This window comes from Dromaius novaehollandiae, chromosome 20 (genome assembly GCF_036370855.1).
Source record: "Dromaius novaehollandiae isolate bDroNov1 chromosome 20, bDroNov1.hap1, whole genome shotgun sequence".
In the NCBI taxonomy this organism is placed as follows: domain Eukaryota; kingdom Metazoa; phylum Chordata; class Aves; order Casuariiformes; family Dromaiidae; genus Dromaius; species Dromaius novaehollandiae.
This window is the reverse complement of record NC_088117.1, coordinates 3,162,795-3,180,365: the sequence shown is the minus strand read 5'-3', so window position 1 is coordinate 3,180,365 and position 17,571 is coordinate 3,162,795. Positions and strand designations below refer to the sequence as shown.

The window sequence follows — 17,571 nt, the reverse complement described above, 5'->3', positions numbered from 1 at the left end:
TTAACTGCCTTTATTTTCACTCTGTTTCTTTCTATGTAGATTCCAGGGGGTTCTCAATCCAAAAGCCTCCTTGCATCCAGCAAGTCTTCTGCTATTATCCCAAGTACAGATTTTTTTTCAATTCTTCCTATGAAGTCAGTATTGGGACACTGCTTTCCTTCACCACCCCAATACCCTTAACACCACAGTAATAATTCCTATCAAAACTAAGGACTATCTAAAGACTTGAAAACACAGACCAATTTGTTAAGACAATCCCCAACTGCTCTAAGCAAATAAAAATCGTCTGATGAAGAGCATATCACAGAATGCCACTTATTACACATTTCCAGAAACATTACCTATTTCTGGAGCATCCCCAGCTTTTTCAAACTTTTCTCCACGCTCTTCCTCTGATACGTTAGACATCTGTCTTTTTACTGCTTTGTTTGAACCTCCTCCAGATGTTACACTCGCCACTGAGAGCAGGGGGATGGCTTGGCTTTGCTGCAAGAAGCAAGGTGAAAATGATAAAGCAAGGTGTAAAAGATACACCCAGACATCCACTTACACCTGTGTTGTAAGACAGATATGCAGAAAGTTACATTTTACAGTGACTTCAGAGGTGTACTAAGTAGACTCTTTGGCCTTTCCTAGTTAGAATACATATTTTAAAGTGGCCTTTAAGCTACGTTCAGAGCTTCACCAGTCATACACAGAACGGACAAAATAGCTCGTTCTTGCTCCTCTATCCTATATATCACTTAACAGAAAAAGCAATACTCCCATCAACCAGACAGAGCTCCTGAAGTCACATTAGGAAGAACATAGCTCTCAACCAGATGATCTGAAGAACCTATTAGGCTTCCAGTCACTGAAATCTTGACACGGTAATGAGGCAAGAAGTACAAGGAATACAGCCTTGCAAAATCTAAGACAGGTAAAGTGACCTTTAAATTTGTGGACTGAGCCCATCTGCTGAGAACGCAAACAGGAAAAACTAGAATGGAAATCACTTTGGTATTCCATCCTTATCTGCTGAGGGAGTTACCTTTTTGTTCATTTTCTTTCACAAATATATGATGTCTCTGTTTCACTCTCCCAAAGACACCCATTCACACATTTTAGAGCTTGGGAGTTAATGTCAGAAAATAGGCTGAGAAAAAGTAATGATGCAAATTGCATAGTATCATTTTAAGACACGCAGTGATGTTACATCAGCAATCGCAAAGGCAGGCTGCATTCTCAAGACACAGCGTAAAAACCAGCCTTTGAACTATTACAGGTAGAAGTGGCAAAGTATCATTAATGCACATCAGGACTTGCTGCAGCACACTAATGCACCGGTGCGCTCAGAAGTGATATGCTTCAAATTTTCATAATTTTAGCTTTTTTTTTTTCCCGTCCAATTCCCTAGGCATCAGCATAGGCTAGATTTTATGGACTGGTTATAACAAGCGCTTTACGTCTCAAGTACTGTCGTTACTAATGAGCAACATTTGCTCTACTTAAGTTCATGCTTGTGCTCTTCCAAAACAAGCAACACCTCTGTGCCAAGTCACAGACAGGCTGCAGAGTAAGAGCAAATAAAACGTCTCCCACACTTACACAGTTGAAGAGCTCAGTAGTCAGGCCAAGGTAGTTGTGCAAAGCCAGGAATGTCACTCTCTGCAGCCTCACCATGATGATCTAGAAATGGTAAATGGAGAGACAACAGGAATGGATTTAATATTCTCACACACTCATTCCTGCATTTAGATACAGTCATGCACCAGAGGACTTGAAGGCACTTCATAAAAACATGGACTACACTCTAATACAGTATAAACTGAAATTGATAAATTGAGGTACAGATAAATCAGGTGATTTACCAAAAATTTCAGAGCCACTTGATGGCACAAGCAAAGAATCCAAAAAGACCTACTCCCAAACACCAAATAATGCCTTTTCCTGTAAATATTAATAATAAACATGCCTTGAAGTAAAAGCATTTGCTTCAATTTTTTTCTCCTTCATTAAAAAAATTTCAACTTTCCCCTACAATCTGGGCTACTGCTCCACAAACACTTTAAACTGGCGCTAAGACATCACTGCCATTGAAAGCAATCAAACCTGACCTTCCTCTGCTCTGACAGCTCATCCCCACTTTCATGCCATCCTGTCTTTTGTATCAGCTCTCATACAGCAGATGAAACTGGTTTAGGAGAACAGATTATACTGTCGATATTAGGAGGTTAATGTGTCACCCATAAGTCATCCAGATACCAGAACAGTAGCATGGACAAAGAGATTTAGAAGTGATGGTAAAACAAAAGAACAAATCAGAAGGACTGATCAAGTCAGATGCACTCCATTCAACTATCATAACTGTGAGACAACATGCCACTCAAACTCTCCAAACTGAAACACACGATATCTTGTCCCTGCACAAGCTTCCCTTTGCCGAACGTACAGACATATCTGCAGTGCTCACTTAAAAACTGTCTAAGCTCCTGCAAAGCAAGGGAAGCTGAGCTTAAAGCTCTAATACGAGGCACAGCTCTTTCCTTGAGCGCTGACATTTGCTTCTGAAGTAGAGATTCACAAGTCAGTGTGAGTTTTGTTCATTTTACAAAGAATCACCGCCCTCAACAAGCAGCTTCTGAGGGTAGGTCAGTCTGTTCTCAGAACATGCAACTGTCCTTCTTGCCACACTCTCAGCTGATTTGAAACGATGGTGGTGGGTCAGCACAAGGCAGAGCCCAGGCCACCAGGACCAAAGAGCTTACAGTGCAGGTCAGGCTCATTCGAGGGGTTGTCACATGCAGAAACTGATTCAATGTATATGTAAGAATTATTTCTTCCTGTACACGGTTAACGCTGAGGTCGATAAGCCTAGGACTCCAAGAGTGGGGGGAACAGCAGGTCACCTTAAGCTAGCCCAAATCCTGAGAAGAGGCTACACCAAACAATTCCATATCTGTAAAGGGGTGGGCTTGCTGAACTTAAAAATTATGCCAAGTTCAAGATGTAAAGGAGAAGATATTTTAATTATTACTATACTTAAGAACGAAGCTTACCTGTACCACTCTAACAAGTGTTTCAGGATATTTCTGGAAGACATCTTGAAAGGCACTTGCTGGCAGTCGCAGTATTGTGGATGGAACGGCCGCCCGGGCTGAGACTGTTTTATAGGGAGCAGGATGACCCTATTAGAAAATTTTGGAGACAAGTTTATTCCACTGATCACCTGTTCCACTTCTTCCTAATGGCTTCCCAAATTTCTACATGGATATTCTATATGTTTGACATACATCATCTGACCACAAAAGGCCTTGAACTTACACTCCCTGACCTGCAGATGGTGTAATGAGGGCAGTGTGGCCAGGTGAATTCACACAGGCAATTTCACTAGCATTAAACAGGGACAGCAATAGAGAAATAAGAGCTACAAGAAGGTGTATCAGGTTAAGAGGAACTGGCTAGTCTATCAACTCTGTTACAGTCTTATTACAGGCAAAGCCAAGCTTCTGAAGTATCTTAGCTTCTAGCTATTCCCAATGGCAGAAAAAAAGTGGTTTTGCTGATTTTATTACCTGGACTGACAACCAAGCTATTTGCTGCAGTAACAATCTTAGATTCACCAAATCAGAAGAAATATAGAAAACAATAGAATATATAACAAATAATTATATATACAATGGAATATGACCAAAAAATACCAGGCACACTTCTTGTGTTCTTAAAAAAAAAAATATATATATATATATTCCAAACTTCTCTTTACCTGAGAAACTCTGGATCTTAACTACCCTGATTTGCTAGAACAATAGATGAAGGATCAACAAACTCGTGAAAGATAAAACTAAAAGTGGGTAAAATGCAGAGATGTTTACCCTGGAAGACAAGCTTCTGTTTTAGGATTTTCCCTCCCTGATTTAGAAAAGACATTTACAAAAATCTATTGCTAAACACTGATGAAAGCTCCAGCCAGTGCCCCTTCTACCCCATCAGGAGATGCTGGACAGAATGCTTGTCGCCCACAAATTCATCCAGCAAAACAAGGAAGGTTTCCCTGACTTATCTAACGTTTCAAAGATAAAAGGAATCCTTTTGTTGGATGAAGCATGAGCTAAAAAAGAAATGGAGTTTCTACTTTCACACAGTCATCTCGCAGCATCTGAAGCTTTCATGCCTCCTGAGCAGCAGAAGGCAAATTTTTCAAACGCTAAACATACCAATACAAGATGTTGAATATAAATGAAACAACCTGTAAGTCATCTAGAGCATTAAACAGCTGAATGCAATCATTGACATGTAAAGAATTTCTGCCTAAAGAATACACCGACACCAAACAAGATATGTTTTATACCACTTTCATCACTCTGGAAAATAAAATTGCAGTACTGCCAGCCTTGCTGATCTAGAAGCCAGGATGAAGCAGACTCTAGGAATAAAATTAAATTAACTGAAACCAATTTCTTGATTATACCAACTCCAGCTGATCTTTTTAGAAAATCACAGCTATTAATATCTTCCCTAGATTTTAAAGTTGCAGAGATTTGAAATTTTAAACACCTCTTTGACCTGTAGTCAAGAACTACAAGGCTTCCTCAATTCTCCTGAGATTCTTTTAATTAAGTAAAGAAATTAACACATAGCTTTTCTGTCCTTTTGCTGTACCTAAAATAAACACAACATCCCTCTTTTACAGGTCAGTTTAAAGCCAGGCTTTAAACAAAAAAAGTCCTTTGGAATACTCCATGTACTCAAATGGAGAAGAAAATATATGATACATATTTTTAAAAGTAGAGTATATACATGTTCCCATCAGCTACATTTTCTACCAATCTCTATAGCAAACTCACAGTGAAAAAATTAAAGAGATTTAATGAATCTTTAGTTGCTAAACAAAAGATAAGCATTGAGTTTAATAATGTACCATAATATTTATTCAAAAGGGCAAAATAAGCATTGTACATCATATCTATACGCTCTGCACTCTATCCAGAGACTTTTTTTTCCCCTAAGAACAGTGCTTATTTGAGGATAGACCAATGCTGACAGTCTCACAGAAAATCAGTTTAAGCATAATAACAGATAACAATGCAGCAGCCTTTTTTTCCAAAGAACGGCCCATCCCTCCAGTTTTCCACCATATAATTTTTCCTTTTTTAAATCCTTGCATGAGAGCAGCCTGCTTTTGAAAGAGCCAACCAACATGTGTAATTGGTTTGGCACATGCTAAAAGCTGTCAGAGAAATGGAAAGAGGAAACATTCCCATAATTCTCTGTTCTCTCAAACATAATGTAATCAGCAGCATGGAGAACACCGTGTTTAAACTATGTTATTCTACAATCACACGCTGAGGTCACAAGGAACAGTTAAGTTATAATCAGTAGTGAACTTGTGTTTTTCCAACAGGGAACTTTTTGTTCTCACTGCAGATAACTATTTACTTCGGTCTTGTTCCAAGACCCGCAGAGTAATTAAATATTGCAGGTGACAAATGTCACAGCTAAACTCATAACTGAATGCAGATGACAGCCAAGGGCCAAATCCAAATGAATTTGCCTAAGAAATCTGCTACAAGAGACACAGGTGCCTTATGTTCTCCCACTTGAAGTGGGAACTCCTTTCTGTTCTCTAAAATCTGGCGTATTCTCCCTGTTCCTGTTACTTGGATTTCCTCTTCCTCCACGCTACACTGACACAGCTGTAAACCCAAAGTTTTTGCAACAATCGCTTCTTTATAACCTCATCTATCTTGTCCACTGCCTTTTAAATACACCTGAGCCCTTTGGGCTTACCTTCATCCAAGTGATTTTTTAAGCTTCTCTTACTCCTCAGACTTTCATTTTTTTTCCCCTCAGTCACTGGCATTTGATCGATACTCCTCCCAGTCTCTTCCTCGTCCTTCCAACCATGACACCTGCTCAGAGTTTTCCAAATACCATCTCCATTTGGAGGACAAAAGAATATTACAACCCAAAGCTCTAGCAATCATCATCATCATCAAATGCAGTCGCTGTTTGTCCCATTTAACTCAGAATGAATATTCTTCATTCAGGAAACCGATCTGACTGTACACAGGGAAAGGCACAGGGATAGAGTGAGCACTCAGCAGCGACTGCAGAAAATACTCTTCTAGGCTCCAACAACATTTAGCTTAGCGATTTCTTTGAAATTTAAGGCAGTATCAATTCCAAGTCACATTGACTACACCATACAATTGCTCCAGAATATCATGAAAGGGCTAACATCTACCTGGATTTGAAGCTTTCACTTTATCCTACGAGTTTTGAGAAAGCAGTATTTATCTGTTCTCAAAAGAAGTGAAATACAGAACAAGTCTCATATCGGAACAGGTATCTTTGTATCTAAATAGATCTAGGGGGACTTTTCCAATACAAAAATTGGAAAATTAAGTTGGAAAATTACCTTTTACATGCCCCTTCTTTTAGTTCCCACAACAACTACAAAGCTCACCACTTCTTGCAGCAAATACAGTTTTCTTGCATGTTTCCCAACCAAGGGGTGGCCCAGTCTGATGTCATATCTTATGAAATCGGTCAAAAGAAATCACAAATCCACCTCAGACAGCTCAAAGCCTCTCTGAATGCATTCTTTCTTCATTTCAGAGCTACATATTTGTTGGTACAGTTACAGAAACTTAGTTAAGGTTATGGTCGCCGCATAAAGTTAGGACTCATTCAACAATTCAGAATTCTCCTCTACTTTGATCAATGCTACATGACCATTTTCATGCTACACCTAAATGCAAAGTCAATAAACAGAATAACAAAGAGGAAAAATAAAACTAAAACAAACGGTTCACAAAGCGGAGAAACAACCAGGAAAAGAAGGAGTTGTGAAACTGAATGAAAGCAAGTTATTTTAGCAAGAAAATTTGCCACGTTCTCCATTATATACTCTTTTGCACACTGATAACTCCTTTCAACACACTTTCAATAATTTATATACTCTGATTCACCAATGGTATAATTAACAAGCAGGAGAATAACAGTAGTCAGCAAAATTAATGGCAACCATCCTGCTACCAAAAAAGAAGAAAACCCCCCATTCTGTTAGACGAGAAGGTTTTCTGTTTGTTTATTCGAAAACAATATAGGAAAAGAACATGACTAGTATTCATGTTTCTATATGGCAGTCCTGCTCTTTAGAATGCTGTCATTAAGAACAGTTACTGGTGAAAGTAACAAGGGCAAAGATGCTTCTAACTTGGCTGTTAATATGGATTTGACAGCAGGGACCAGACTTGCACAATCCAAATTATTCATGTACTATTACTTTCTACAGAAGAAAGCATGACTAAGCTTAAAAACTGTGTATCACTTTGGACAGGTTTTATGGAAATTAGATAGATACATGTATATATATAGAGATAGATAGATAGCTACTTGCATCTAAAAGTGGCAAAGAACATTTAACAGACTCATTAAGACTACTTATACCTAGAATAAGGGTACCATTTAACAAAAGGAGATAGCGAAGCATAAGAGAAAAATGGTACAAGGTCAAATGCGAACAGCTTATCGATTACATTCTGTTCATCTTCTCAGCTATCAAAACCATCCAAGTAAGCTCTCAAATGCCTGCACATTATTGAATATGAGGCATTTACTACCTTCAATAAATAGATGCAGTGACAACTTCAGAAAAAAAAAAATCAGTCATTGGAATTCCAACTGAAAGAAAATATACACCACTAATTTGCGCACTAAATATGACCAGCTAGCACTTAACTCATTTTGTTGCCTGCCAGGAGAGCACAACCATCAGATGGCCACTGGCAACGTTATCATATTAGGAGAAAATGAAATCCATCAGCTTGTTTCACAGTGTAATTACAATAATATGAACCATCAGATTTATTTTAATTAGAATAGATAAAAATAAATTCATTAGTAATAAATCAAGTGGTGTAAAAGCCAGGAATCCTGGGTCCTAGCCTGGTCCTCCTCCTGATTCCTATGTGACCTTGAACACATCAAGCTGTACCTCATTTTTCCAGCCATAAACGAACAATTAAACCCTATCACTTACCAGAAACACAGCTAAGAAATGGCCAGTGTTACACTGTCAAGCCTATATGTTTCCCAACCAATTTACATACGACAGAGCTAAGTTAACAGCTGTGAAGGCCTGGAAGGAGGAGAAGGTCCAATCAAAGAAACATTTACCATTCTGATTCTTTCCTAGCAATATGTCAAGTCTACTTCACCCTGACGGGTTCAGTGACATTAAAGCAGCACTGCAGAAAACCTGCATGTTCAAAAACTTACCGTGATAACGTCAAGAATGCTGAGAAGGCTGTGGACACTGTCTCCTGCCAGCACTTCCTTAACAACCACTTCTGTGCCATCCTGAAAGCATAGGATAGAAGATTACTACAGACACTCGCTTATCAGGTATACATGGACTATTTCAGAAAGCTTAACTTGCTCTCATTCTCCTAGATACTGAACAGCCCTATCAGAAATGGTCCCCCATGAGAACTAGACCCTGGTTTTCCCTCTGCTCTGACGGAAGTGTGTTAATTCACAACACCAGGGTTTTAAACCACCATTCTGACAGAAGCAAAAACACAAGACCTTCAAGGATACTTAATGCAGTTCAGGAAGTGATAAATGAAAGGAAACCAAAAGCCAGTTTTATCTAGGGGGAGATGTGGCCTGCTTGGGTTTTTGTAGCTTTTTAAAATTACTATTTTTAAAAAAATCCTTTATTCTGACACAGAATTAGCTCCCTTTGTTGAGGGATTACACGTGTTGCCAGTCAGTACAATATGAAGAACAACCAAATCCAAAAATTTATAGAAATCAGCAAATTTGGGATAATTTTATAAACACAGAAAAATGCTTTTCCAGATATCAGAAAACTGTTCACATTTTAAAGCTAAGTCAGGAGGGGAGGGACAGAAACTAATTGGCAGAAGGAATTTTAAGGGTTAGAGCCCAATATTTTAGGACTCACCCATGACACAAGCTGTCATTTCTTTTCCTTGTGTAACCAAAAGTGGATCTGAATCTTTCACCTTCCAGGAGAATTCCCCTAACTACCAGGCTAAAATATGTGGGGATGAAGTATTTCTGGTCTCTCCCACTGCCGCTATCCTGCTTGTATACATAACTATTTTATATAAACACCATCCAAATGCAGCTAGCAACTGGGAGGACATTTGAGAATGTCTGATCAGAGGTGTCTTTAGCTCACTCATTTAAGACATGGGGGATCACAGCTCAAAACCTTGACCTTAATAAATATTACGGCCCTGAAGGGTTGGAAGTAACCTCCTCCAAAGCACTGTATGATTCAAATGTTCAAGCTTAATCAATGCTTAATTATTCATGCCAACCTATACCCTATGCCAACAGATTTAGCTCAAGAATCACAGATCAGTTTATTCTTACACTTTCTTGTATGCAAACTTCCAGCTTGCCATCCTGCACAACATAGATGCTGTTATCCAGCTGCCCAGGACGAAAGATGTATTCGCCTTCATGCAATTGCACAAAAAACATGTGCTTGCACAGTTCCAGGAAAAGAGGCTTCTCAAAGTGACCAAGAACCCTGCAGGAAAGAAGACAAAATATTAACCTTTTTCTTTCTTCTGCAGAGAGAGAAATTTAAGACTATCATTGCCTTTGCAATATGCTTCCTAAATCAGCAAATCTCCAGGCACAAATAGTAGAGGAACCTCAGATGTATTTGTAGCATGGTAGTCCAAAAACACCACAGAACAGGCAGAACTCCCTGAGGCAGAAGTACTGTGAAACACTGCAAATTGTAAATTCTGGAGTTCCTTTTTGAGTAGCACTCTGAGCAATGCCAGCAGGCTCAAAAGGAACTATATCCAGTCCCCCACAAACACTAGCATGGCTTTTGAAGGGGAAGAAATATAAAAACCTACAGTAGATTCATCCATTTTATGAAAAAGTCACCCTTTGGAACTTTCCCTTTTAGTACAGCTACCCTGTCAATGCAACTAGAACATACAAGATGCTGAAAACAACAGGAAAAAAAATCCACATCTGAACATATTTTTAAGTTTGGAATACTCTGTCTTCTGCAGGTAACATGCAACTGGACTCCTGCAGTACTGAAACTAGTCAGTCACCACCAGGCAGAGAGAAAAAGAAGTGGATCATTCAGTGCACAGCACAAGAAGGGCCCTTGATACAGCTCCATTAGCTCATATTAACAGTATCAATCAATCAAATTTTACTGCAACATCAATTAGTCATAGGAGATCATAATTTCACAGTGGAAAGTTTAGATGACTTAAATAGCAACTTTATTAGACTACCAAAAAGTCAAAGACTATGACCTTCAGGACTAAATTAGATCATAACAGAAGAGTCTATTTTGAACAGAAAACACACAAACAAAACCGAAATTATGGAGCTGAAAATCTCATCTTCTTTCCTGTGTCAGCAATACAGCCACTGACTGAATGGGCACAAAGACCATCCCTTATTGTTAAGAATTAAGTTGACTTTGATTCTTTTTGTAACTTTTTTAGCCAGAGAAGAAAAAAAAAAAATCTGCAGTTTAGAGAGCTGTCAGTCTAGTATCCAATTAATATTTGCCAATTATAGTGCCTTTCTGTAGCAAAAAATGCCTGAAACAGTCTAAAGGGAATTTTAAAAAAATGCATTAACAGAAATCTGTTCTAGTTAGAAAAAGCTTTATCATCATTATTTCCAAATTTGGACCAAACTTTTTCCTTTATGCAGTCAGCTATTTTCTTAATGTTTCTAGAAAGTTAAAAGCTAGATTTATTCTCTCCTTACCCTCAGACGAACTTTCAGGCAACTGCTTAAAGAGTCTGACCACACAATGGTAAAACTTAACACTATATAAGCTACCAAGTATTTAGATCACTTGAACATCTGTCAAAACCAAACTTCAAACTTATCCTTCCATTTAACATTACCTAACGTTTTTAAGCATGTACAACACTTCTGATGGCAAATGAGAATTCTTTACATCAAATTCAGTCAGGTCTGCCTCTAGCAGAGAGGGAGGCGGTTCTTTTGGCTGCAGAGTTGGACATTCCTTCTTAATACGCAGAATCCTAGGAAGAAAAGCAAAAAAAAAAAAAAAAAAGAACATATCAGAAAGATCAGGAACTCTCTTCCTTTCAATCTGAACAATGGACTGCATGCTGACACTGTAGGCAGACTGCAATATTAAACACACACTGTACCACGTTACATGTTATCAAGTAGACACAACAGCAGCAGCGCACTCTCCAACTCCTCCTTTCCTGTCCTTCTTCACCAAAACTAGAGATAACACTGTGTGAACAGCCACTCTATTTCAACAAACTTCCTAGCAAAATGCTAGGCTGATGTACAGCTGACATATCAAATAACTGTACAAGAACAGCTGTGAAAGAGAGCTGCACTAGGGATAGGCACCACAGAGAAACGGAAGAGGAGAGAGAGGTCCCATGTAATATCTCCATGGCATAAATTCTCCTCTCCCCAGAAGCCCAAGTACCTTTTAGCCAAAGATAAAACTTTTGCCCGCTTTCGCATCCTTTGGCGAGGCACAGTGTTCCCAACCAGAGAGTTTGGAAGAGTTGTAACCTAGGAGGAGATAAGGAAAACAAAAACATCACCTAAAAATACAGACAGATAGTGAACACTAGCTCTGAGCCTACAAAGGATACCACTTATCTACCAGGTCTTTAGAACGTGAGCAAAGTGACACACTCATATAAGACTCTGGAAGATTGAAACAACACCTGCTCCAGGATCTCTTTCCTTTTACAAAAAAAATTAAGTATACTTTCATTTTAATAAGCAACTATTACAGTGTTAATGCATGATTGGAAGGAGAAAAAAAACAAAGACTTGGCCATACAGCTCTCAGGCGATATTAGACACAAAAGTAATAGTTAAACCATCAGTATTCCTACGATAGTCTGTTACACTAACAAGCTAGGGCCTGAGTCACTTTTGAGCTGGTGACAAGTTGTAGCAACGTATGGACATGCAGGAATGCTTTCATTTATTTTTAATGGTAACTGAGTGCCACCTTCTGGAGAAATGCAACGACTGCAAGACCAAGAAAACACTTCAAACCGTCAGCAGCTCTCCTTTTGTTTCTCAAGAAACTGAATCCCAGGCAAATGCTTCCCTCACAAAAAAAAAAAAAAAACCTTTCTAATTAGTTTGGAGACTCGCTTGTTTCCATCAGGCCTTTCAAGAATCATTAAGTAAAAGCTTGGTATTTTACCAAACACACACAAAGGACAATCAGAGTTTAGTTTGTAATATCGTATGCCTCATTCAGGAATAAAAGCAGAAAGCAAGGTCTAAATCCCCAAAACAAAAAAATAGCTAAAATGATTTTACCATATGGAATTTTAAGCATCTTTATGTATGTTATATATAAATGACTGTTTAAGAACACTAAAATTAAGAGGTTGCTGGCAACATGCTCTTTCTTTGCATGGACTTTATTTGGCCAGGTTCTACGTGAAGGCCAATCTGCAATGTAAATGCAAGGTTAAGGGAATAATTTCCTTCCTAGTTATTAAGTCCACTTATCACTTAGCTGAATTCACTTCAGCTAAGTTTTGCAGCCTACGAGGCAGAAAATGGTAGTTCAAAAGACGAAGTACTCCTCGACTAGATGTGACTAACAAAGAAAGGTTACTCACCAGTATCTTTTTTCCTCCATGTGTTGTTTGTAACTACACTGACAATGTGAGCGCACACCTGGACCCAAGCACGTTATGCTGCAGAGCTGTTAAGACCTCCCTACCCACACTCTGCCTGTGGTCCCAGAAGGGGCCAGTCCCATTCCTACTCAGGGGGAGAGTCCCTGCCTGCGTAAGAGGCAGCTTTTCAAAGACAGGCCTATCAATAGCATCATGTTTACTAGAAGTGGGCCAGGAGCTCCAAAAGGTTGCTGTATAGATTTTGGTATGGGAAATGTTCAGTAAGGAAGTTGCCTGAACCTTGTGAGCTCCAGGTCTTATTGTGCAAGCTCATAACAAAACCAAATGCAAAATCTCTGCACTGACATAGTCACTCCTTACACCTGTGAAAAGATGAATTCTTCTGAATGGTGGTACTGTCAATTACAGAGAGAGGAGAGAGGGGGAAAAAAAACAAATAGGCAGCCATAGGCTTGAAGGATTATTCTAAGAGAGCTCTTTAAGAATCTATTTCTACATGGGTCTAGTCTGATTCTAAACTAGACGCATGCAGAAATAGATTCTTAAAGAGCTCTTTTAGAATAATAGGACAGGAACAATATTAGGACAGGAACATGAGGGCAGGGGTGGTATTTCTTGTTCCAATCCAAGGTAGAGAGGTCAGTCTTGGGATATCCCCCCTTTGAACAGTCTCTAATGAGATATTTTGACAAGCCTTATTCGCAATTCAGTAGTTTAAGACAACTCAGGCTCACATGCTGACATGCTCAGTGCTCTTTGCAGGTAAACTGAAGAAAGGTAAAAATGATTATCTGCTCCACAGACAGACTGGCCATCTCTTCACGTGGGAAAGATGATGTCAGCTTTGAACACAGCGGCAGTACTGGAGGTCACTATTTGAAAGAGACAATCCTGAACAAAACCGCTGAATAATATCTTGAATATAATCTTGAATATAGACAAAAATATGTGTTTTTTTATTGCTTAGCTGCTGGTCTCAGACTGCTTCCAATGCAGAAGAGCAGCATCAGTCACTCTGAGGCAGTTAGGGGAAGTAAATGAAGGAGCACACTCTCGCAGTTACCACCCAGTGCTCATCACTCCTGAAGTGCTGCTCACACGTGTACACATAGCTGTGTGCCCCAAGAATATACAGTCAATTATGAGCTCCATAGGGGACTTAGATATTCATTGAATTTACCACCATCCTCAATGTCTACAAATACTATTGAAAGAAGGAAGTTTTGGCCAGAAGAAGCTACTGCTGTTCCCATTAGCAAAGCATGCAGAATTCCAGGGAGTCCTGAAACATTCCCAGAATTCCAGTGCAATTTAATAGGCTAGAAGTCCTGGGCCAGGCTAAGCGGGCGAAGTACTTCAACATTTACAATGCTTTCCAAACTGGATTTTGATCTGTACTTTCCTCCCCAATGCCAGATGTTCTTACTTTTCTCATGATCTTCCGCCCATAGAACATCACTTTGTCTCTCTTGCGAAATCTGTATTGAGGCACATGCGGTTGCAGTTGCTCTAGAACACAGAAGCATCATATCAGAAACTACCTGCACCTTTATATTAAGGAGAAAGAGCACTGAGCGCAGGTTTTCAACTCTTCCACCTCCATAATAGTTCCAGCTCATAGCTACTAAAAAGCAAGGTAGTATACCCAGAGTTTGGAACCTAAATTAATACCAGATTACCCAACTCCAGTCAGCCAAGGCAGGCTAGGGAATAGCTAGCTTGATGCTCTCCTTAATCACTAGGGGAGGTAAAAAAGCACTGTAAATAGACACAAAAATCAGTTAATTTTATCTCCCAAAAGGAGACCTCTAATTCATCTGTTTCCTATTATTACAACAGTGAACTCACATCAGGCTTGAAGTTATTTACATACCAACTATTATTAAGGCTACCATACACTAAATAAATAAAAATCTCCAGTGCCCTGCACGTGACAGATATGAATTCTACATTCAGATCTGTGTAAATGAATCAGTACAAGTTCTTTGTCCTTTTAAAGCTGTTTTCCTGCATGAACAACTATCTTCACAGTAAGCAACTACCGTGAGCAGAGAATCTACCACACTAATATTAAGAAAATACCAAAGGAAGATAACCCACTGATAAAACCATTTTTAAAACATACATAGCTGTTCAGTACTTACTAGATTGTTTCACTCTTCTGTAAACGACAAACACAACAGTTCCTATAAGGAATAATGCTACTGCAGCTCCAATTGCAATTCCAGTCAACTGTGAGAAGAATTTAGGGGAGAGGAAAATAAAAACAATTTTTAAAGTTAAAAATTGTTAGGTTTTTTTTTTCCCGAGGGCTGAAAAACACCTAGCTCAGTAAGATATCTGAAAGTCAAGCACATTCATAAATGCTGATTTTAACTAAAATGTTCCATGGAAGTGCAACAAGTTTAAATTTAAAATGTATCAGTGTCTCCTTCCTCAACTCAGGTGGGCAGAATATTCAGCCTTTTTTCCCCTGAAGATCTACAAGCTGATCAACTAAATGCACATGAAATGAAATGACAGGAATTAACTTCTGTCCTATGTGCACCACCAGTGAAGAATCAAACTCTCAGTCTACTCAAACTTTGAGTGTGCCTTAGTAAAGTGTCTGGAACTTACAAGAAGGTTTACACTATTGGCATGCACACAATTTTTCACCTGGTTGATACAAGCTATACTTACCATAGTGGTCTGTATTCTGTCTTCTACGAACTGAAGAATTCGTGTCCCACCTGTTGGTAACACAGCCTAGCACCAAAAGTGAGGTGAAATTAGTCTCCAGCAACTGAAATTTATTCAGAAGACATACAAACCCATGGCAAAAAGCCTCTGAAACAACATCTCAGAGTCTGATCTGGCACATACAATGCCACTTTGTTATATGTTCCAATGTCCTTCTTTCAACAGCCATCCATGTTGCAAACACAACACATTCAGTATAGAGGGGTCATTAATGGAGATCTATACTGGCTTCAGCGTTATTCAACATATTCCTAAATAATCTAGAAACAGGGCCAAAGAATGCAGTGAAGTCTTTTGATGATTCTATGCTATGAGAGTTGAATGTAAAGGACTGAATGAGACTGAAAAAATGAGCAATAAAGCAACAGATGAAATTCAATATAAAACAAAAGATTATGCCTATGGGGGAAAAGCTCTAACCTCACATATGAAGTCCTGGAAGCCATTCTGACTATTCTTATTCAGAAACAAAATCTTGCTGTCACAGTTTCTCAAATGCCAGCTCAATACCTACCAAAGTGGGGGGGGGGGGGGGAGGCAAACTAAGTGTGAAGAACAAGCAGGAACCAGAGGACAGGCACAGATGTGTCACCAGCAAGTCTTGAATCTTACTCGAACTCTGCAAGTACTTGTATCCTAAGTACTATATGCAGTTCTGGTCCCTGTTTCTGCCCTCATTTCCAGGTTTGGTCAACATCTTAATTTAGTTTTGCCATCAAAAGAAATAGAACTGCACCCTGAGAGTCACCAAACTAGTCCCGCTCATGAAGTTCCTCCCACTTCTACAGCCCAAACAAACTCCTGCCTGACCAGTCAGAGGGGATCATTGTCCTAAGTATACAAAAAGCTGATTTTCTTACGTCATTTTAACAGAACACATCAACAACGTATCCTCCCAACATTAGTCAAACTAATTCTATCATGGTTAATGGTGGATTACTATTAGCGAGGTTGGAGTAGGCCCAAATACTGTAGTGCAAAGCCACGAGAACAAAGAAAACGTTGAAAATTTGTTAGCAACAAATACAACACATTCATATCGAGAACTCCCCGTTCTTTGTCAAAGCCTAACGTATTCCCCCTCAACGGTGTCAGGGATAAGCAAAATGCAATTATTTGAGATCATACTGATTTGTATGATAATAAGGAAAATACTAGTTACCAACTGACAGTCATGTTGTTGTTATAAGAGAAGAAACAAATTCATGAGCAAAAGAATAGAAAAATAAAACACACACACGCGCGCACACACACAACCCTCGTGCCTCAGAGAAAGGCGATAAGGGAAAGAAGAAATTCAGGCCTCCAAGAAAGATGAAGTGGATCTTAAAAGGTGCTCACACCAGCGTTTGTAATCACCAACATTCCTACCACGATTGTGGTCACAGAGCTCTGGAGATTATCGTTTTAAAGCAGAGAGGCAATTCTTTAGGAAAAGCAAAGCACAGAGACCATAGATACGTGGAATAAGAGAATGCAAGCAGGCAGGTTGTGACCTTGCAGATGCCGAGACATGTAAACAGTTCTTCATAACACAATGGCATGCTATGAGCCACTGTTGTATCACAAGTCCTACAAAGCCTCATTGGCCCAAGTTCACAGAACAGATCCTTCAAGTCTCTTTGCAGGGCTACAATCAGCATCTAAATTCAAGGACTTTACGCATCCTTTACACACCCTCAACAATTCTCAAACACGCCACAAAAAGCTTGTTGAACAACCCTGAAAAGATGTTTGCTGCATCAGAAAAATCAAGCAATAATATACTAAGAGTGGATACTATCATGAATGTGTGTTTTTTCCAAGAAAATTAACATTCAAAATGATTTAGAATTTTTGATTTTCTCTCACTGATTTTTCACAATAATTAACCCATACAGCTACCTAAAAAAGTCTCACACTCACACAGGGTACCAAGCACAAAACAATGAGCAGCTCTGCCAAGAATTTAACAACGTCACATTGCAATCACAGGCAAACAGTGAGACATACCCCATTAAGGGAGGGCTGGAAAATGCTTATCAGCACAAAAAGCATGACCTTAAAATCAGTGTTGTCTAAAATATCAGACTTCCTTGTAGCTTATAAACACACCAGTCCACATGCCTACATTTTGACTAGAGATAGTGGCATTTAACGAAACACCTCCAAC

The 17,571-nt window shown here is 39.1% G+C and overlaps 1 protein-coding gene across 1 annotated transcript in view; it reads right to left on the bottom strand.

The window, feature by feature from the left end:
• The window catches only part of PNPLA7 (patatin like phospholipase domain containing 7), a 131,980-nt gene that overhangs the window by 112,865 nt on the left and 1,544 nt on the right, over positions 1 to 17,571 (bottom strand). Inside the window, exons 3-12 of the mRNA XM_026113824.2 lie at positions 15,360 to 15,425; positions 14,822 to 14,909; positions 14,104 to 14,186; positions 11,489 to 11,577; positions 10,920 to 11,060; positions 9,394 to 9,553; positions 8,266 to 8,346; positions 3,039 to 3,167; positions 1,588 to 1,668; positions 342 to 486 (exon numbers count right to left, since the gene is read on the bottom strand). Of these exons, the coding sequence (XP_025969609.1) occupies positions 342 to 486; positions 1,588 to 1,668; positions 3,039 to 3,167; positions 8,266 to 8,346; positions 9,394 to 9,553; positions 10,920 to 11,060; positions 11,489 to 11,577; positions 14,104 to 14,186; positions 14,822 to 14,909; positions 15,360 to 15,425 (1,063 nt within the window). The remainder of the gene's footprint in view (positions 1 to 341; positions 487 to 1,587; positions 1,669 to 3,038; positions 3,168 to 8,265; positions 8,347 to 9,393; positions 9,554 to 10,919; positions 11,061 to 11,488; positions 11,578 to 14,103; positions 14,187 to 14,821; positions 14,910 to 15,359; positions 15,426 to 17,571) is intronic.